Source organism: Nuphar pumila, chromosome 4 (genome assembly GCF_984573655.1).
Source record: "Nuphar pumila chromosome 4, dmNupPumi1.hap1.1, whole genome shotgun sequence".
Classification (NCBI taxonomy): domain Eukaryota; kingdom Viridiplantae; phylum Streptophyta; class Magnoliopsida; order Nymphaeales; family Nymphaeaceae; genus Nuphar; species Nuphar pumila.
Window position 1 is genome coordinate 1,088,711 of NC_143252.1, and position 22,934 is coordinate 1,111,644.

General features: G+C 37.0%; 1 protein-coding gene across 2 annotated transcripts in view; it reads left to right on the top strand.

Moving 5' to 3' along the window:
- Window positions 1-22,934, top strand: part of LOC149839009 (sister chromatid cohesion 1 protein 4-like) — an 88,205-nt gene that overhangs the window by 56,418 nt on the left and 8,853 nt on the right. For both annotated transcript variants that reach the window (XM_090002216.1, XM_090002217.1), the window contains exons 14-16: window positions 5,559-5,592; window positions 7,129-7,240; window positions 7,401-7,551. In XM_090002216.1, coding sequence (XP_089858342.1) covers window positions 5,559-5,592; window positions 7,129-7,240; window positions 7,401-7,551 — 297 coding nt within the window. The remainder of the gene's footprint in view (window positions 1-5,558; window positions 5,593-7,128; window positions 7,241-7,400; window positions 7,552-22,934) is intronic.

The window sequence follows — 22,934 nt, forward strand, 5'->3', positions numbered from 1 at the left end:
GAGAAGGTCCACTCGTGTTCGTCACCCAATTGAAAGATGGGTTAGTTATGACAATTTCTCTATGGACTTTCATTTGTTCCTGACGGCTCTACAGAAAGATGATGAACCTGTTACATTCTATCAAGCAAATAATTCTAAAAAATGGGTGAAAGCCATAAATGGTGAGATGAAAGCGTTTCATGAGTGTGGAACATGGGAGATTGTTCCCAGACCATCAAATAGGAATGTAGTAGGATGCAAGTGGGTGTATAAAATAAAGTACAAGCTAGACGGAAGCATTGAAAGGTATAAGGCAAGACTTGTAGCTAAAGGATTTACACAGACCCCAGGTCAGAATTATGACGAGATTTTCAGCTCAATTGTGAGAATGAGGACTATTAGAATTATTATTTCCCTAGCAGTTGAAAATGGATGGAAGCTATGGCGACTTAAAGGAGGATGAGGTCTACATGGAACAACCTCCTGGATATGCAGAAGGGGATCCTAGGAACTACGTATGCAGATTGAGGAGAGCCCTTTATGGGCTGAAGCAGGCGTCCCGCTCCTGGTTTGACATTTTTTCGTCTGAGATACAAAAACATGGTTTTCGCCGATCTCTTCTAGACCATTCCCTGTTTATATTCAAAAGTGAAGATGTAGTTACTTTACTGGTTATATATAACTCAGAGGATCACATTGCAAAGGTGAAACAATTGTTCAGTCAGAGATTTAAAATGAAAGACCTTGGAGACTTGCGATATTTTCTTGGGGTGGAAGTTGATAGAAGAGAAGATGGGTTGGTACTCACCCAACACAAATACACCGTGGATGTCCTAAGCAAAGCAAGTATGAAGGACTGTAAGCCTTTAGCCACTCCGAGCATTCTTCATAAAAAATTGAGCATCCAAGATGGGGATTTATACGAGGACCCTACCAGATATCGGAGCCTAGTTGGGATGTTACAATATCTTATGTTCACCCGACCTGACATTGTCTACTCAGTCAACCAAGTGTCTCAATTCATGCTTGAGCCGCGCACTGGACGCATGGAGGCGGTCAAAAGAATCCTTAGATATTTAAACAGGATACTTGGTGATGGACTTCTATAGGCAAAGGCCGACAGGACAAAGCGCGCATAAAATTGTTGTCTACAGTGATGCTGATTGGGTCGGGGATCCAGATGAGCGAAGATCTGTCTCGGGGTATTGTGTTTTCATTGGACAAAATTTGGTCTCTTGGAGTAGTAAGAAACAGAAAGTTGTAGCTAGATCAAGCAGTAAGGCGAAGTACCGATCTATGGCTGCTGCCACTGTAGAAGTTACATGGGTCAGACACATATTGACATAAGTAGGGGAAGAAATTTCATGATCATCTTTGCTATGTGATAATCAAAGTGCTATTAACATGTCTTTTAATCCAATCCACTACAGTCGAGCCAACATATTGAGATAGATCAACATTTCGTGTGGCAGAAGGTTGAAGAGAAGGAGATTGAACATGAATTTGTGAGAACTGAAGATCAAGTAGCAGATCTGTTCACTGAAGGATCAACTAGAGACAAGTTTTGGACGCTCGAAAACAAGTTGTTCATGGTACAAGACCATGCACAACTTGAAGGGGGGTGAAAAACAGAATCGATTATTGGACTGGATTTTATTGGAGCCAGATCCGTGTGTGTTATGCGCCAGCCACTTAATAATGACTTTGTTGTAATTTTTATTTTATGTTGCAAGGTAGTTTAGTACCCTAAATTATTGTAAACACAAATATATGTTAATGAAATCAGTATATGTTAATGAAATCAGATCTGCAGCCTGCGATTGCTGTTGTGGGTATACAGTTGATATAAGCTCTTCCCATCGTGTCTTCCTCTATTCACTGCAACAGATCCTGGTGATTCAAGAATTAACAAAGGGAACGAGTTTCTCCCTCCCCACGCTTTCCCCTTCCTCTGCGCAAGTCACTGGCCTAAGAGGAAATGCCCATCTCCCTCCTCGCTGCCGACCTCTCTCGTTCACGCTTCAAGTAGCTAGTCAGGAGAGACGTCTCTCGCTGTCATTGTTGATCTATCCCTCTGCCCTTGTTCGTTGCCCGAGACCCGTAGAGACCACCTCTCTCAAGGGCTGGCATCTGACAAAAAATATAATAACCTATTGTAGAAATATGATCATTAGGATTGCCTCGCTAATTTGAATCAGTATAGGCAATTAAATTTAAAGATGAGGAAAAAGATAAGAAAATCCCTTTAGTTATGGTGCCTTTCAAATATTTGATGATTCTCATAACAACTATATGAACCGAGGTGGGGGCATGTTGGAACTAGCTCGCATTGTGGACCGCATGTGCTATGTCAGGTTGAATGATAGACAAATATGTAAGAGATCCAATTTGTTGTCTATATGGCATGTGATCCTCTAAGGGAGTGTCATCATTTGTCCTCATTTTAACATTGATGATTTTGGGAGTTTCTACAATGTTTTCATCTATCAACTCAGACCTAGCAATAATCTTAAATGCCAATTTCCTTTGAGACAAAACATACCCTTGAGGGGAATAGGCAACCTCAATACCTAAAAAATACCTTGGAAAACAAGATTAGACATATCAAACTTCTTTAAGAATATTTTTAATAAATTCAACTCCTTTTCTATCACTACTAGTAATAATCATATCATCTACATATAAAAGATATTGATACATGCTCCTGCATTCTTTTTTTAAGACATAGAAAGCTGGGGTTAGGCAAACCCCTACCCGTTATACAATCATACGGTTGGGATTTGAACTTGCAATGTCCCAACACAAGGTGACATGCAGTAACTGCTCTTGCCAGACAAGCGGTGCACCCATTGGTATGTTCCTGCATTCTTGACAAAGAGAGCACTCACAATATAACAAGATATAAAAACAAGATCAAGCATAACTTTGCTAAAACACTCATACAAGGCCTTAAGGGTCTGTTTAAAACAATTTAAAGCTTTCTTAAGTCGAAGAACTTTACCTTCCTCAACATCAAGCCCAGGTGGAGGGTCCATGTACACTTCTTCACTAAGATCCCCATTAAGAAAGGCATTCTTGACATTTAATTGGTAAATTGACCATTTTTTAATAGAGGCTACGGCTATGAGAGTCCTGACACTCATCATTTTAGTTACCAGTGCAAAGGTTTCTTCATAATCAATCCCATATTCCCGTGCATACCCTTTGGCCACTAACCTAGTCTTATATCTTTCTAAATTTTCATCACTACATCCTATAGTTTTTTTTCTTTAGTTTCATAATTTTCCAGGTTTTAGCTCTATGGAGGACATCAAACACGACTTTTATTGCTTCTACCCAATGGGAATAGTCTTTGTTTTCTTTCTATGTAGAAGGTTCATGAAAGGCATGAATAGCTAATAGACAAGCTCTATATTTTGAAAACAAATATATGGCACAAATCCTCTAGGGGACCTAGATATACGATCTGATCTCCTAATATTGGTCTCATCTATTGGTTGGTTTTGTATGAACTTATCAAGTGCACATGGGTGTTCCTCATTGTTACGTCAGGAGTAGACTTTGAAATCTTGAACATCATTGTCTTTGTTAATTTCGTCTTCATTTCTATAAGGATTTTGAGGATCAATCATATTATCATTGCTAGGATCATTAGTAATGCAGTCCTCATCAACATCATTCATACAAATTTCATCAATGTTAGAAGCTTCCTTCCTTTCCTTAGGCAATAGATCAAACAAGAAGGAATAATCAATATCTTCCTTATTAGCTTTCTTTTCAAATCCTTTTTCATTTTTTAAGTCATAACATTTATAACCCTTTTGATTTTCCCCATAGCCAAGAAAAATACATTCAATGGCTTTAGGAGACAATTTATCATTTCTTTTACAAAGAACAAAGAACAAAACATGTACAAAAAAAAATTCTTAATCTTTTAAAATCTGGTTTAATATTGAAAAACTTTTCTAAGAACGATATTTATCAAAGTAGAAGATGACATTTTATTTATTAAATAGACGACAGTAAGATCGGCCTAAAAGTTTTTAGGAACATTTTTATAAATCAGTAACGTTCTAGTAGTCTATATAATATGTCTATGCTTTCTTTTGGTAAGACCATTTTGTTGAAGGTTTTTTGGACAAGATATTTGTTATAAAATGCCATTTTCTTTCAAATAACATTTGAATTCATTTAACAAAAAATTGCCTCTCGAATCTGAACAATCTGAATGAAGAAATAAGAATGTTAGTTTGAAATTGATTTTTAATTAAATTATAAAAATACTTAAAATAAGAAAATGTTTCTGTTTTTTGCATAAGGAAATAGATCCAAGTACATTTAGTATGACCATCAATGAATGTAACAGTAGGAAAATCCTCTTTTAGATATGACCGAAGTGGGTCTCCACACATCCGAATGCACCAATTCAAAAGGTTTCTTAGTCTCATAAGATCTAGAAGGAAAAGAAATAACTTTCATTTTTTCAAGTATACAATCTTTGCAAACAAATTCTTTCTCATTACAATTTTTTTTCAAAAAAAGGAAAATGAGATAGTTTGAATTCACTTGGATGACCTAGTATTCTATGCCAAGTTTCAATATTTTTTTCTTGGGCATAATTACATAAAGAGTTTGGAATACACAAAAAGTCCATGTATAAATCTCCTCTTCTATGGTCTTCCCTAATCAACTTCCTTGACTGACGATCCTGCACCATGCAACCCTTAGATGAGAAAGAGATTTCATACCCATGATCAAATATTTGAGAAACTGAAAGTAAATTTAAATTTAATTTAATTTAATTTAGAAATAACTATAACTTTTGGAGTAAACAAATTTTTTGAATCATTTTTTAAATCTTCAATGCTACTGATTTCTAAAGATGTGTCATCGGCAAACTCTCAGTTGTTACAGTGAGTTTGAGGGAGGGTGTTAAGATGTGCTTCTCATATATATATAAACCAAAATATCCATCAGGGGTATTTTGGTCATTTTACCTTGTAATTGGAAGTCAATCCATTAGGGGTTGATTGGATAATTGTTATTTTTTGTTTTTTGATACAATCCATTGGGACAGCTCCAATGTGACAGTTGGGAGAAGCCCAAGAGCTAGTTGGGCTGCTCTCTCTATCTCTCTTGCTTGTTATAAAAAGCCCTTGTAAATTCTAATGCTTTCTTAAGCATTTGTATAATACAAAAGCACTTATTTTATTGGTGACCCTTGTGTGGGAGGTGTGGATTGATCAAGTAGTGTTCTTCTTGGCTTGGTTGTGTTCTTGTAAGCCCATAAAAGGCACTTGTTTGCTTTTGTTCTTATTTCATTACAATGAGCATAACATGATTATTCATGTATTAGAAATCAGGTCCATGCTTCATCTTCTGAGCACAAAAACTAATTCTAATATATGATGCTGTTGCACATAATGAATTGTGCTTGTGTTCATCTTCTTGATTTTTTGTTTTTTAGATGGTCGCCAGACTCAAGTAAATTCGGTTGTGATTTAATTTCTTATGTCTCTAATGTGAGATTGAGATTGGTTTTCTGATCCTTTATATCTGTTGTTTTTCTGTTGGTACAGGGATTTGGCTATGGGGGTGATGGAAATAACATAGGTATCCATAATTTTTTCATAATTTGATTGGTGATAAATTAGTTAGTTTGATCTAGTTATACTACAGTTATTGTTTTGGTAATTTGGCTAATGGCGATGAAATCAATATTCAGTGCAGGATGGACATTTTGTTATATTTTTAGAAAATGTTCTTCAAAGCTTGCATGCTTGCTATCTGCCCTGCTGGTATTGTGATGCATGTAGAGAATGACCACCTGTGTTTAGTTATTCTACCTCAATTTGGATTATACAGATTTGAAAATTGATTCAGTATAATATTCAATGAATCATGTTCTGCAGTGTGGAAATGCTTGGTGATGCCATACACAATAATGAATAGAGTTTAAGCCTATGCAATATTTTTATGGCATGATGGGCAAGAGACATGTACAAAAGTAATCTTGTAAAAAGCATATCAAACGTATCTCAGAAGGGCTTGGGATACAGGTATATCATATCATAAGATACCAAAAGAAAATCCATGTGAAAATTTACAAAAATCAAAAGAATATAAAAAATCAGAAAAAATAAAAAAATCAGGAAAAGATAAGAAAAATATAGAGCTCAATAGAAAAAAAAAAGAAATCAAATTTAAGCATTAATGATCAATTAAACATAGATATGCACTACTAAAACATGTGAAATGAAATGATATGTGATAACTAACAAAACAAAATATTTACTATTATGAGTTACATTAAATAAAAAAAACATCCAAATCTACCTAAATTTGTTAATCATGGTAAAAACGATAATAAAATGGGTGTATCTTACAATACAATACATCACCATATCATACTATGTGAGCTGATTCAGCTCAATAATTGGAGAATGGCAATGCTTGATGTGGTATCGTATTGGTCTGAGGTCCAATACTGTGATACAACATATTGTTTACTGTAAGATATGATATGATACTGATAACACTGTACAAAAGAATTATTTGATAATTCACGACAGGAAAGGAGAAAAATCTCAACTGCCTTGTCTAATGTATACTGGTTGAAAACACAATTTCTCAAGAATGGCTTATGTAGGCAGGGGGTAGATGTCAGGTTGGGTACCCAATGAGCCTTCAGTAAGTGGACCAGAATAGGCTTGGGTTGGCCTTGGAGACCCATCAACCTAGGTCTAGACCCTGTCAGGTAAACATTGCATCAAAGTGGGCCCTGCATTTGCCTGACCCAAGTCCCACTCAATGCAACATATATTTCGGTACAGTTTTTGGACTGAACTTGATTAGGTCTGGCCTTGGCCAGAGACTGATAAATTCAGCCTGGTAAGGGGAGGTCTGGCCATTGACATGTAGGTGGGTGCCTCCATCACTTGTAAGGTATATGCTAATCATGTGCAAGTTCAGAATGCTTTATTTTTGTTGGTAGTTTGCTAATCATATGCAAATATGCAAATTCAGAATGTATTAGTTTTGTTGGTATAAAAGATAATCTAGTTGTAGGTTCTTGTTGTGTAAAAAATATCTAGTCGTAGGTTCTTGTTTCATCAAATGCATACTTACAGTGTTTTTCTTCCTTTTCAGAGTTTCTGAATGTAGATGATGAAACAGAGTTTGAAGAAGATGGAGGAGTGAATGTTTCAACTGCTGAACAAAACCAAATTGAGGATAACAGTGGATGGTCAATAAGAACAAGGTAGATTTTCTATTATTTCTTTGCAATCAATTGCTTACTACATATTGCAGTGCTACTTCATTGCTTGTTGCTGTTAACAATTTTATTATGGTATACCTTCTTTGTGTATATTTTAGTTTGAAAAGTCTAATCTTATTGAGCATTATTGATTTTCTGTTAGGGGTGTTGCTAAGTACCTCAAATCTTTGTTTGAGTCAATAGAATTGAACTCCAACAAGCTTGGAGTGTCAACTCAGAAAACAGTACCTCTTGATCGCCTTCTAGTTGGTAAAACTCGGAAAGAAGCTTCCAGGATGTTCTTTGAAACACTGGTATGTAAATCTTGCCTTGCCTATGTCGTGCGATTGTTATATGCAGGTTAATGTTTCTTCTGTGAAGGCGGACTTGTATTATGCTAAAACTTTCAGAATCATTATATAGTGTTTTCACGCTTTATCTTTTTTTCCTTTTTATTTAAACTGGAAAGTAGGGTTTTCCTTAAGATGCTTTTCCAAACATATGAGTGCACACATTAGTATGAACTTGTCATCTTTCAATACCTTTTCAGAAGGTCTGTTTTTTTTCTACTACTTTGAGATTGCTACTGATTGGGCTTCCAAATGGAAGGTGGCATTAGGTTTTGACAACAGGAATGGATTTTGTGTACTGAGGTTCTGAAATTACCAAGGTGGGTCATAAGACTCATAACACTTTGAAATTAATAAAAACTTGTAGGCAGGCTTGTCTAGAAAGAAAAAAAAGAGCTGGATATCAATATGAAAGTATGGATGAGAGGGGAACTATTGAGCATTGTAGAAACAAATTAAATAACCATACCTTTCTTTCCACTACACAATGTTGGTGAATCTATATTCTGAAAAATGGTAGATGTGGTATAGGTGACTGAGGTTTCGTGGTGTGAGTCTTGATTCAGAAAGGTTCCACCTCTTTTGCTGTTTTCCTCTACTGTGAAAATACAACTTTGAAGTATTTGAGAAAAGGAATACCACCAACAATATAATGCATAATAACATCATAAAACTCAAAATGACTTTGGTATTTTAAAGCCAAGTATCAATAATTCTATCAACATAGGCAAAGAATAGGAAATGGCCATTGTGATGGGCAGTCACCATCAACCATATGAAACAGTAATTATGTCAAGATATCGCCAGTGTGTCAGAAAGGTTTGTACCCCTGCTTTCATATCAAATCCAGTATATATCTTAATCTGGTCAGTGACCTGTGTATTCCCACTATTATGTCTGGCTGCTTGGATTTACAGACTGACAATGTGAACTATCAGCTTTGTTTGTGTTTTATGTGACATTATTGCCTAGATACTATTTGACTGTAATGAAATAGAACAAAGGCAAATAAATGTCACTTATGGACTTACAAGAATACAACCAACCAAGAAGAACACTTGATTGATCAAGCTACACTACCCACACATGGTTCAAAATAATGTTTCTTGTATTGCATGAAATTCTCTCAAGGCATTGGAAAATACAAGGGCTTAAAGCCCTATTTATAATACACAAGAGTCATATGCTGGGCTGCTCCCAACGGTCACACTGCTCCAACAGCTAGTTGGAGCAGCCCAATCACAGTACACCTTTTACATTAACAAAAATAATAAAAAGAAACATAAAAATAAACAGTCAGCTCCTAATGGGCTGACGCCTATTACAATGTAAAATGATCGGAGTACCCTTGATGGGTATTCCAGTTTACATACATATATATTTTAATATATATATATACATACAAATATATATATTAGAGGCTTATCTTATCACCCCCCTCAAACTCACGGTGTAACAACCGAGAGTTTGCCAAGTAGGAAGTGAAATCTAGGTGACGGGAGCACTTTAGTGAAGAAATCCACCACTTGATACTCATATGAAACTTAAGGTAACGTGATGGTCTTCTTCAGAAATTCTTTACGAAGGTAGTGGCAATCTATTTTAATATGTTTGGTCCTTTCATGGAATGTATGATTGCTTGCAACTGAACTCCTGTTGTCACAACATAATCTTGAGGATTCTGCCATGTGAACTCTCAAATCTTCTAGTAATTGTCTCAACCATACTAACTCAGACGTAGTTGCCATGGCACAATACTCTCTTCAGTGAAAGAGAGGGACACCTTCTGTTGCTTCTTGCATCGCCATGAAATTAGAGAATCACCTACAAAGACATAGGAACCAGTGGTTGAGCTTCTATCATTCACATCCCTCCAGTCAGAATCAGAATATGCAATAACTTCTAATGAAGAAGATGATATAAATAATCCATACAACAATAACAACAACAACAACAACAACAACTACGCCTTCATACCAAAACAATTGGGGTCGGCGATATAAACCAAAAAAGAAAATCATTCTGGGTCTTCCACATGAATCCTGTGAAAATATCTCAAAAAAGAGATAAAGAGTGGAATGAGCACAACACCACCAATGTGCACAAAAGCACAAGAACACTTAGAACAAATGTACACAAAGGTACAATAAAGAAACTCAAATGCACAAAGGCATACAAAATATAAAGAATTTTATTGAGAGGCTTGGAGAACAAAAGCTCCAAGAAGTGTAGTTTACAAAGGGGGAACTCCCCTATTTATAAGAGGGAAAAGGAGCCTTGGAGGGGCTCCACTAGCTGTTGGAGCCCCTCCAACGGTTAGAATTCTAACCGTTGGAGAGGCTCAACAGCTAGTGTTGAGCCCTCCAAGGTTGACTTTGAGTCAACAAAGAAATAAAGAAGAAAAAAGACAAAAAAGGGAAAAGAAAAAAAGAAAAGAAGAAAAGTAAAAAAAGGAAAAAGAATTACAGCATATTCATAATTATGAATATGCGCAAAATGGAGAGAAATGACTAAAATACCCTTTCGGGTTTTACAGAAAAAAGAAAACATATATATATATATAGATAGATACATATACATATATACGTGATGTATATATGTATATGTATCTCTCTTTATATATATATGTAAATATTTACATAAAGAGAGATACATTTTAACACCCTCCCTCAAACTTAGGGCACAATGACCGAAAGTTTGCTAAGGAGAAAGTTGAATCTTGGGGAGCAAAGCGCCTTGGTGAAGAAATCTGCCAACTGATATTCTGACGTCACATAAGGAAAGATCAATGACTTTTTGTAGATATGCCTTTCGGACATAATGACAGTCCATCTCAATATGCTTTGTCCGCTCATGAAACGTGTGGTTCTTGGCAATATAGATTGCACTCTTATTATCACAACATAACTTTGTGGGTTCTTGAATTGGAATCCCCATGTCTTGCAGCAACTGATGAATCCAGACAATCTCCATAGTTGTAGATGCCATGGCTCGATATTCTGCTTCGGTGGATGATAGAGACACCTTCTGTTGCTTCTTACATCTCCATGAGATCAGGGATTCACCTAAAAAAATACAAAAGCCTGTAGTGGAGTGACGGTTATTTGGGTCACCTCCTCAATCAGAGTCAGTATATGCAATTAAATTCAACTCAGAAGAAGAGGAAAGAAAAACTCCCTTGTTTAAAGTTCCCTTTAAGTATCTGACAACTCGGAGAACGGCACTCATATGAACGGATGTAGGAGCATGCTGAAATTGGCTTGCAGTATGCACGGCATGAGAGATGTCCGGCCTTGTGATGCTAAGATACATTAGAGATCCCACAAGTTGCCGGCAGGGAGTAGGATCCTCCAAAGGTTTCCCATCATCGATCTTCATTTTTGATCCCACAATTTCAGGGGTCTCACAGATTTTATCATCAGTAATACCTGATCTGTCAAGAATCTCACAGGCAAGTTTAGTTTGAGACAAAAAATAGCCTCTATGAGAGTAGGCTACCTCAATACCAAGAAAGTAAGTCAGATACCCCAGGTCTGACATTTCAAACCTTTCTTTTAAAGTGGTTTTAATGTTTCTGATGCCTTTTATGTCACTACCTGTTATCAACATATCATCAACATATAACAGTAAAATCACAATTCCTGCATCAGACTTTTTGACAAACAGAGCAGTGTCAGTGTAGCATGAGGAAAAACCATTTTGAACCATTACATCATTAAATCGATCATACCAAGCCTTAGGGGCTTGTTTTAAACCATAAAGCGCTTTTTGCAAACGAAGGACTTTCCCCTTTGGTATGTTCATACCAGGAGGAGCATCCATGTAGACTTCTTCATTAAGGTCCCCATTTAGAAATGCATTTTTAACATCCATTTGGTAAATATTCCATTTTTTAATAGATGCAATGGTGATCAAACACCTTACAGTAACCATTCGTGCAACAGGAGCAAAGGTTTCTTCGTAATCGATGCCGTATTCTTGACTATATCCTTTTGCGACAAGACGGGCTTTATATCTTTCAAGAGTGCCATCACTCTTGGTTTTGACTTTAAAAACCCATCTACATCCTATTGTTTTCTTTCCTTCTGGAAGACATTGAAAAACCCACGTTTTGGCTTTGTTGAGGGCTCTGAGTTCGTTGTCCATGGCATCCCTCCATTCAATCATTTCCGTAGCTTCTTTAAAATTTCTAGGTTCTTGGTATGAATGAATGGCACTAAGACATGCCCTATGTTTTGGAGAAAAAGACTCATAGGATATAAATCTAGAAGGATTTCTCCTAGATCTTTCAGTTCTTTGAGAGTTGGAAGATTCACTAAGATCACTATATTTCTCTATTGCACTTCTAAAAGTGCTTTTATCTCTATGAGTATAGGTAATTGGTTCATTTATCATTTCTTCTTCATCATGAATGGTTTGAGGAATACATTCACTTATATCCTCATTCTCTTTTAATTCATCATCGCTAAAATCTTCATTTCTAGATAATAGTTCAAACAAAAAAGAATAATCGGCATTATCTTCATGAGTTTTGTGTTCTTCAAAACCACTTATGTTTTCTAAAAAGGTTACATTTCTTGAAACATATAGTTTATCATTTTTAATATCATAACACCTAAAACCTTTTTGGGTTTCCGAATATCCTAAAAAAGCACAAGAAATAGCTTTGGGAGATAATTTATCATTCTTATCGGTGAGAACAAAACATTTACAACCAAAAATTCTTAACCTATTATAGTCGGGTTCTTTTTTATACAAGATTTCATATGGAGATATTTGGTTCAAGTTTTTGGATGGAAGTCGGTTGATGAGATAAACCGATGCAAGAGCCGCTTCGGCCCAAAATCTTTTTGGAATTTTTTGAGAAATTAACAAAGTTCTTGTAGTTTCAATTATGTGTCTATGTTTTCGTTCGTCCAACCCATTTTGTTGGGGAGTTTTGGGACAAGACCTTTGATGAACAATCCCATTATTTTCAATATAACTTTTGAAATCATTTGAGAGATATTCTCCCCCAGAGTCGGTTCTAAAAAATTGTAATTTACTATTGAATTGATTTTGTATTAACACGTGAAAGATCTTGAAAGTAGAGAAAACCTCATGTTTATGTTTGAGGAAGTATATCCAACTATACCTTGAAAAATCATCCACATAAATAACATAATATGAAAAACCTCCCTTAGACACAACGGGTGCCGGTCCCCATACATCCGAATGCACAATTTCGAAAGGTTTGGTTGAAAACATAGTTCTTTGTCCAAAAGGTAAGCTTCTCATTTTACCAAGAATGCAATCATTACAATTGAAATTGTCTTTACATAAGGTTTTAGCAAAATGTAAATATGAAAGCTTGACAATATTTGGATGCCCAAGGCGTTTATGCCAAACATTTATATCCTTATGTTGGGCAACATTACAAAAAGAGGTTTTTGGAATTTGAAGAAATTCCATGAGATAAAGATCTCCCTTCCTAGAGCCTTCCCCAATCAACTTCCCGGACCGGCGATCCTGTATCCAACATTTATTTGATGAGAATTTGATATCACACCCATGATCCGATAGTTGAGAGACGGAAAGCAAATTTAAATTTAGTTTTGGTATAAATCTAACTTTTGGAATAAAAAAATCTTGTCTTTCAAAATCACCAATTCCTTTTATTTCAAGAGAAGCCCCATCCGCGGTGGAGACAAAAGAGGGTGACAAATTTTTTGAGTATTTAGAAAGTGACAAAACATTTGGAGTCATATGAAAGGATGCACCCGAGTCTAAGAGCCAAAAAGTCTTACCGGGAGGAGAGAAGGTGGTCATGGCGGCTCCGGAAACGGATCCCTTGAGGAGTGGTTGAAGAGCTTCCATGATTTGATTGAGAGCCAAAGTAGCATGATTGGAAGTAGAAGGACCTTCCTCCTTAGTTGATTGGAAAGTAGTAGACATAGCCACCATCTTCTTCCATTTAGGGCATACCGGTTTAATATGACCCGGTTCTTTGCAAAAATGGCATATGATCTTACTATAATCTCTCCTTCCATAATGCCCACCATTTTCTCTTCCTCCTTGATTTTTGTTAAAATGAGGGGGTTTATAGGTTTTAACATTATTCCCCGGTCTTGAGACGGCATAAGCACCCTCATCCTCATCTTTAGAGGGAACGGCCAACACACTTAGATTGGTTTTATTCATTCCCAATCTAGTTTCTTCTCCACTTAATTTGGTAAGCACATCTTCCAAAGGAGGCGAAGAGAAAGAAGATAAGAGAGAGGATCTAGTTTGTTCAAACTCGGGTCTAAGCCCATTTAAAAAGTTAAAGAAATGATCCTCTTCTAGTTGTTTGGCCCTCAATTCAATAGCCTCACCGCTCCATTTAGGTTCTTGGAGGGCAAGCTCATCCCAAATAGTGGATAACTCGGCGAAATACTCTCTAACGGACATTTCTCCTTGCTGAAGGGTTAAGGCCTTCTTTTGGAGATAGTACTTATGGGACAAATCTCTTGAAGTATACATTCTTTCAAGATATTCCCATACTTGACATGCCTTTTTGAACTTTAGAATATTGGCATTAATTTTGGTCTCAACCGAAGAGAAGAACCATGAGAGAATTTTGTAGTTTTTCATTTCCCATTCTTCATGCTTCTTATTGTAATCTTCAAAAGCCTTTTCTCTTTCTTCTCCCTCAAGAACCTTGATCTCCCCTTTGTCAAGAGTAGTAATTTTTGGTACGGGTTCGGGAATAGTTCCTTGAACATATCCCCAAAGTCCCTTTCCTTTTATATGGGCCTCCATATTCCCGGCCCATACATGATAATTCGTTCCATTCAATTTGAAGCCAAGAGAGAAGTGTGAATCCTTTTCGCCCATTAGAGAGGATACAAAGAGGAATAAATGCGTACCACAAAGCGAAATGAGTCCCTTCTTGATGTAGGAAGCTTGCAAAATATAGAATGAAGAGCCGAGTCTTCACTTCCACCACCACAACTCAATGGCACGCTTTACGAGGTATTCCAACGAAGAGAAATAAGAGCACGATCTTCTTTTCCTTTAAGCCTAGCTCTAATACCATGTGAAAATATCTCAAAAAAGAGATAAAGAGTGGAATGAGCACAACACCACCAATGTGCACAAAAGCACAAGAACACTTAGAACAAATGTACACAAAGGTACAATAAAGAAACTCAAATGCACAAAGGCATACAAAATATAAAGAATTTTATTGAGAGGCTTGGAGAACAAAAGCTCCAAGAAGTGTAGTTTACAAAGGGGGAACTCCCCTATTTATAAGAGGGAAAAGGAGCCTTGGAGGGGCTCCACTAGCTGTTGGAGCCCCTCCAACGGTTAGAATTCTAACCGTTGGAGAGGCTCAACAGCTAGTGTCCTATAAAACTTTTCCTTCAACCGCAATGGCATTCTACGATCGCACAACACTCCAGTTGCACTTTTTCATTTCATCCACCCAACCTTTATCCTATGATTTACATCTCCATCAATTTCTCCATACTTTTGAATGATAGATCCCAAATATTTGAAACAATCATCCTCTAGGATTTCTTGCTCACCAAGCTTCACTACACTCCCATCACTACTTCGTTGCTTACTAAACCGACATTCCATATATTCAGTCTTACTCTTACTCAACTTAAAACCTCTAGCTTCCAATGTCTGTCTCTATAATTCTAACTTAGCATTAACCACAGCTCTAGACTCATCAATCAAAACAATATCATCAGCAAACAACATACACCACGGTACATTTTCTTGAATTGATCTCGTAAGCTCATCCATCACTATCGCAAATAAAAAAGGGCTTAAAGCAGATCCTTGATGTAACCCAACCGTTATCGGAAAATTGGTTGTCACCCCTCCACAAGTGCGGACATTGGTTACTACTCCTTCATACATATCTTTAATTATACTAATGTACTTGAGAGAAACACCTTTCTTCATCATTGTCCACCAGAGAACGTCCCTAGGTACTCTATCGTATGCCTTCTCTAAATCAATAAAAAACATATGCAAATCTTTGTTCCTCTCTCTATATCTTTCAATAAGTTGTCTAAGAATATGTATAGCTTCCATAGTTGATCTTCCAGGCATAAAACCAAATTGATTCTCCGATATCATGACAACCTTCCTCAACCTAGACTCAATCACCCTCTCCCAAAGTTTCATAGTATGACTCATGAGTTTTATACCACGATAGTTTGTGCAATCTTGTATATCACCCTTATTCTTATATAAAGGCACCAAAGTACTCTTCCTCCACTCATTAGGCATCTTATTTGTTCGCCAAATCAAGTTAAAAAGATTTGTCAACCATTCTAAACCTTTCTCTCCCAAGCATTTTCAAGCCTCGATAGGTATACCATCTGGGCCAACTGCCCTTCTTGATTTCATTTTCTTTAAAGCCTCTGCAATTTCTTTCTTTTGAATCTTGCACATGAAGTCACGATTTATCTCATGAAAAGGAATGGAGAAGTCTCCAAGATCTTGAGCATGACTATCATTAAATAGCTTATCAAAATAATCTTTCCATCTCTCCTTAATCTCCTCATCTTTGACTAAAACCCTTTGCGTTTCATCTTTGATACATCTAACCATACCCAAATCCCTCGATTTCCTATCTCTCATCTTTGCAAGCCTATAAATATCCTTCTCGCCTTCTTTGGTATCCAACTTGTCATAAACCTCCGTATATACCTTCGCGTTTCGAACTACTTTTTTAGCTTCCTTCTTTGCTATCATATACTTCTCCAAATTCTCATTATCACGACTCTTACTTAGATTTCTATAACACTCTCTTTTAACCTTAATAGCTAATTTGACATCCTCGTTCCACCATGATGTTTCCTTACCTAGTGGTGCACTGCCTTTAGACTCACCCAATACCTCCTTAGTCACTTTTCTCATGCCACCCGCTATCTTATTCCACATTGATTTTGAATCCTCCTCGAGACACCAATCAGCTTCCTTAACTACCTGCTCTACAAACATTCCTTGTTTAGCTCCTTTCAGTGCCCACCACTTAATTCTAGGATCTATCCTATGTCTATCCCTTGTGCGGCATCGTCTAATTCTAAGATCTAAAATTAAGACTCTATGTTGTGTAGGTACACTTTCTCCCGGTATAACCTTACAATCGATGCAACAACCCCTATCTCTCTTTCTAAGTAGGAAAAAATCTATCTGACTCGTATTAACCCCACTTTTAAATGTTACTAGGTGAGACTCCCTCTTCCTAAACCAAGTGTTTGCTAAGATCATATCATAGGACAAACAAAAATCTAAGATATAGCCTCCATGGATACTCTCAAATCCATCCCTACTAATGCCTACATGTCCATTAAGGTCACCGCCGATGAAAAGCTTTTCTCCATAAGATATCCCTTATACTACTCCTAAATCTTCCCAAAATTGATGCTTAATGGAATCATCTAAACCTACTTGAGGTGCATAAACACTAATAATATTAATAATATCCGTACCTAATACTAATTTAATAAGTAAAATTCTATCACCCTTCCTACGGACCTCAACTACATTATCTATAAACTGACAACTCATAACAATCCCTACTTCATTCCTATTCCTATTTATTCTTAGATGTATCAAAGATGAGATATAGGAAATCGAGGGATCTGGGTATGGTTAGATGTATCAAAGATGAAACATAAAGTGTTTTAGTCAAAGGTGAGAAGATTAATGAGAGATGAAAAGATTATTTTGATAAGCTATTTAATTTAAGTCATGCTCAGGATTTTTGAGACTTCTCCATTTCTTTTCATGAGATGAATCGTGACTTCATGCGCAAGATTCAAAAGAAAGAAATTGCAGAGGCTTTGAAGAAAATGAAATCAAGAAGGGCAGTTGGCCCAGATGGTATACCTATCGAGGCTTGAAAATGCTTGGGAGAGAAAGGTTTAGAATGGTTGACAAATCTTTTTAACAAGATTTGGCGGACAAATAAGTGTAATGAAATAAGCGGAAGAAACCAAGAATGCTAAAGCATTCACTATGTCCCACACGGACAAATGCAACAAGCACAAGAGAGAAAATCCACTAAGGGATATACAAAGGGCCTTATAAAAAGGCTACACACATGAAAAATAATATCACTATTATTGAAGAGGAGCTCTCAAGAGCAATACCACATACATGGGGGGTTCCCCCTATTTATAAGAAGAGGAGACCAAAGGGGCTCCCAATAGAGTCGTTGGGAGCCCCCAACGGTCACATATGTGACCGTTGGGGGCCCCAACGACTCCATTGTGGGGCCCCTTTTCGATATCCAAAAAATACAAAAATAAAAATAGAAATAAAAATAAAAAATAGTGAAATACGAGAAACAAAATAAGTACCCCTATGGGGTACTTTGTGAAATGACCATAATACCCCTATCGGGTATTATGGTATTATTACATATGTTTTAACACCCCCCCTCAAACTCTACAGGGGAATGACCGAAAGTTTGCCAAGGAGGAACAAGAAGCGAGGAGCAGGCAGGGCTTTGGTGAAGAAATCAGCAAGTTGATATTCTGAAGTGACATATGGCAGTGTTACTGTCCCACGAAGATATTCATCACGTACATAATGACAATCCATTTCAATATGTTTCGTCCTCTCATGGAAAGTGTGGTTGCTGGCAATGTAGATAGCACTTTTGTTGTCGCAACAAAGCTTCGAAGCCCCGGTAATTTTGACTCCCATATCTGGAAGAAGACTTCGAAGCCACACCAGCTCCATTGTAGTGGTTGCCATAGCCCTGTATTCTGCTTCAGTAGAAGACAATGAGACTTTCTGCTGTTTCTTGCACCTCCAAGCAATTAGCGAATCTCCTAGGAACACACAAAAGCCAGTAGTTGAGATTCGATCATTTGGGTTTCCTCCCCAGTCAGCATCAGTATAAGCTAGTAAATCTAAGGAAGAGATTGAGGATAGGAATAGCCCTTTAGTCAAAGTATTTTTAATATATCGAATGATCCGGAGCACAGCACTCATATGCACAGATGTAGGAGCATGCTGAAATTGGCTTGCAGAGTGCACAGCATGAGCAATATCGGGCCTGGTGATAGTCAGATAGGTGAGGGAGCCTATGAGTTGCCTGTAGGGCGTAGGATCGTCCAGCAGAACTCCATCCTCCAGTCGTAGTTTAGCATTGATAACCTCGGGAGTCTCCACCTTTTTATCATCTGAAATCCCAGATTTGGAGCATATGTCTGCAGCAAGCTTCATCTGTGACAGTATATACCCTCAAGGAGAGTATGCAACTTCTATACCAAGAAAGTACCTGAGAAAACCCAGATCAGACATATCAAAATTATGTTTTAACATATTTTTAACTTTAAGAATACCGCTTTCATCATTGCCAGTGATGATCATATCATCAACATAAAGCAGAAGGATGATTATACTATTACCTGCATTTTTAACAAAAAGAGCAGTGTCAGTATAACATGAGCGAAATCCCAATTGTAACATGATAGCACTAAATCTATCATACCAAGCCTTAGGGGCTTGTTTAAGACCATATAAGGCTTTTAATAACCGAAGGGTTTGACCTTGGTTAACACTGATTCCCGGCGGAGGATCCATATATACTTCTTCATTCAACTGACCATTAAGAAAGGCATTTTTAACATCTAATTGGAATATAGGCCATTTCTTAGATGATGCTACCGCAATTAAAGTTCTAACGCTTGTCATGCGAGCCACGGGAGCAAAAGTCTCCTCATAATCGATGCCATATTCTTGTGAGTATCCCTTAGCAACTAATCTAGCTTTATAGCGCTCTAGGGAACCATCACTTTTTGTTTTGACTTTGTAGACCCATCGACATCCTATAGCTTTCTTATTTGGAGGAAGGTGAACTATTTCCCAAGTTTTAGCTTTATTTAAAGCATCTAGTTCAACTTTCATTGCTTCAACCTAATGAGGTATACTTTTTGCTTGATTATAATGGGAGGGTTCATAGTAAGAATGCAAGGCTATTAGACAAGCTCTATATTTAGGTGAAAGAGTTTCATATGAGACAAACCTATTAGGTGGAATTGATTCTCTAGAAGAACGCCTAAGGGAGGTTTCTTCTAGGGGTTCATTAAGCCGCAAGAATTTTTATAAAGCACTAATAGGTTGGGCTTCCTCACGCCGAGTGTATACTTGGAGATTGTCACCATTAGTTGGTGATACATCATCATCATGAGAATCATGAGTATTTTCTAAAATTTCCGGATGACTCAAAGAGTCATCATTTGAATCTTCTAAAAGATCATTGATAAACATATAATCAATTTCATTTGATTTTTCCAATATGTCAAATCCATTTTCATCTTCTAAAAAGGTTACATCTTTGGAGACAAATAACTTATTGTTTTTATGATCAAAGCATCTATAGCCTTTTTTATTTTCACCATATCCTAAAAATACACATTCTATTGCTTTAGGTGACAATTTATCTCTTTTATGTAAAAGAACAAAGCATTTACACCCAAAAATCCGAAGACGATTGTAGTCGGGTGTCATATTAAAAAGTTTTTCATAAGGAGAGATATTATTCAATTTTGAAGATGGCATCCTATTGATTAAATAGGTGGAGGTTAACATGGCTTCGGCCCAAAAATTTTTAGGAATATTTTTAGAAATGAGTAAGGATCTAGTGGTTTCCAAAATATGCCTATGTTTTCTTTCCGCTAGACCGTTTTGTTGAGGAGTTTTTGGGCAAGATTTTTGATGACAAATGCCATGTTGTTTTAGATATGCTTGAAAATCATTTGATAAGTATTCTCCACCCGAATCGGATCTAAGAATGGATATTTGACTTTGAAATTGATTTTGAATTTTTGCATGGAATTCTTTAAAGAAGTTAAAAACTTCCGATTTAAAGTTAAGAAAATAAATCCATACATATCTAGTATAATCATCAATAAAAGTAACATAATATGAATAACCACCTTTAGATAGAACCGGAGATGGCCCCCAAACATCGGAATGCACCAATTCAAAAGGTCTTGTTGTCACAAAGGATCTAATAGGAAAAGGAGTAGACTTCATTTTGCCAAAAATGCAATCTTTGCAATTGATATCTTTTTCTTTACAAAACTTGTGTCCAAAAGGAAAAAGATACATTTTAGAGTAACTTGGATGTCCAAGCCTTTTATGCCAAGTTTCAATATTTTTGTCTTGGACATAAGTACAAAATGAGGTATTTGGAAGCATTAAATTATCCATAAAATAAAGGTCTCCCTTCCTATGGCCTTGCCCAATCCGCTTCCCGGACCGGAGATCCTGCACAAAGCACCCTTGGGATGAGAAAGATATTTCGCATCCATGGTCGGCTATTTGAGAAACGGAAAAGAGGTTAAGATTTAATTTTGGAACTATTCTAACTTTTGGAACAAGGAAATTTTGAACATTTTTAGAATCAAGAGTTCCAACACCATTTATTTTGAGAAAAGTTCCATCGGCCGTAGAGACACAAGACATTTTTGAATTGGTGTGTACATTGGTTAATGCATTTTCATGAGGGGTCATGTGAAAAGAAGCTCCGGAATCTAAAATCCAAGAGTACGTACCGGGAGGTGATGATGAGGCAATGGCGGCACCGGAGGTGGAAGAAGTGACCTTTAAGATTTGTTGAAGAGCCAAGGAGATTTGTCCAAGAGTGTCTTTGAGATCCCCGTTCTTGCCGTCATCTTCTTTGGTGGTGGATTCTTCAACGGAAGCCACCTTTGGCTTGAATGCCCCATTTAGCTTTGGGCAAACGGGTTTAATATGTCCCGGCTCATAACAATGGTGACATATAATCATTTTTCTTCCACCACTCCCTTGCTTACCAAAATGAGGTGGTTTGTATGTTTTAACATGATTGTCGGGTTTAGATACGGCAAGAACTTCCTCTATGCTTTTACCCATGCTATGCCTAGTCTCTTCTTGAGTAATCTCGGCAATAGCTTCTTCTAAGGGAGGAAACGTGGATCTATGGAGAAGTGAGGATCTCACTTGTTCAAATTCGGGACGAAGCCCAAATAAAAATTGAAACAATCTATCTTGTTCCATTTGTTTTTGTCTTAGAACCACATCCTCCATAGATACCCATTTAGGCTCTAAAAGAGCCAATTCATCCCACAAAGGATTTAGAGCACTATAGTAATCTTGTATGCTCATGTCGCCTTGTTTTGTGGTTCTTACTTTTTCTTGCAAGAAATAAGCTCTTGCAAGATCCTTTTGGGTAAACATACCCTTCATAAAAAACCAAACTTCATTTGCGCGGCGGAATTTTGCAATATTTGCACATACCTTAAGTTCGACATTATTCATAAACCATGCAAGGATTTTTGCATGGTTGCTCTCCCAATCTTCCATTTGATGATTATAATCTTCAATGGCCTTGAGACGAGCATCGCCTTCAAGTGCTTTCTCTTGATCTCCTTCCATCTTTGTGAGCTTAAGTTGGGGTTCCGGAATGGTTCCCATTACATAACCCCAAAGCTTCTTGCCTTTGAGATTATTCTCCATTGCGGATGCCCACATCATGTAATTTTTTCCATTGAGTTTGAATGATAGATCGATCTTGACTTCCATTGCTACACAAGGAAGATGTGAGAAAGAAAGGAAGTAGAGAGAGACAAGATTTTACCTTTAGAAGATCTTATGGCTCTGATACCATGTAATGAAATAAGCGGAAGAAACCAAGAATGCTAAAGCATTCACTATGTCCCACACGGACAAATGCAACAAGCACAAGAGAGAAAATCCACTAAGGGATATACAAAGGGCCTTCTAAAAAGGCTACACACATGAAAAATAATATCACTATTATTGAAGAGGAGCTCTCAAGAGCAATACCACATACATGGGGGGTTCCCCCTATTTATAAGAAGAGGAGACCAAAGGGGCTCCCAATAGAGTCGTTGGGAGCCCCCAACGGTCACATATGTGACCGTTGGGGGCCCCAACGACTCCATTGTGGGGCCCCTTTTCGATATCCAAAAAATACAAAAATAAAAATAAAAAGAAAAATAAAAAATAGTGAAATACGAGAAACAAAATAAGTACCCCTATGGGGTACTTTGTGAAATGACCATAATACCCCTATCGGGTATTATGGTATTATTACATATGTTTTAACAATAAGATGCCTAATGAGTGGAGGAAAAGTACTTTGGAGCCTCTATATAAGAATAAGGGTGATATACAAGATTGCACAAACTATCGTGGTATAAAACTCATGAGTCATACTATGAAATTTTGGGAGAGGGTGATTGAGTATAGGTTGAGGAAGGTTGTCATGATATCGGAGAATCAATTTGGTTTTATGCCTGGAAGATCAACTATGAAAGCTATATATCTTCTTAGACAAC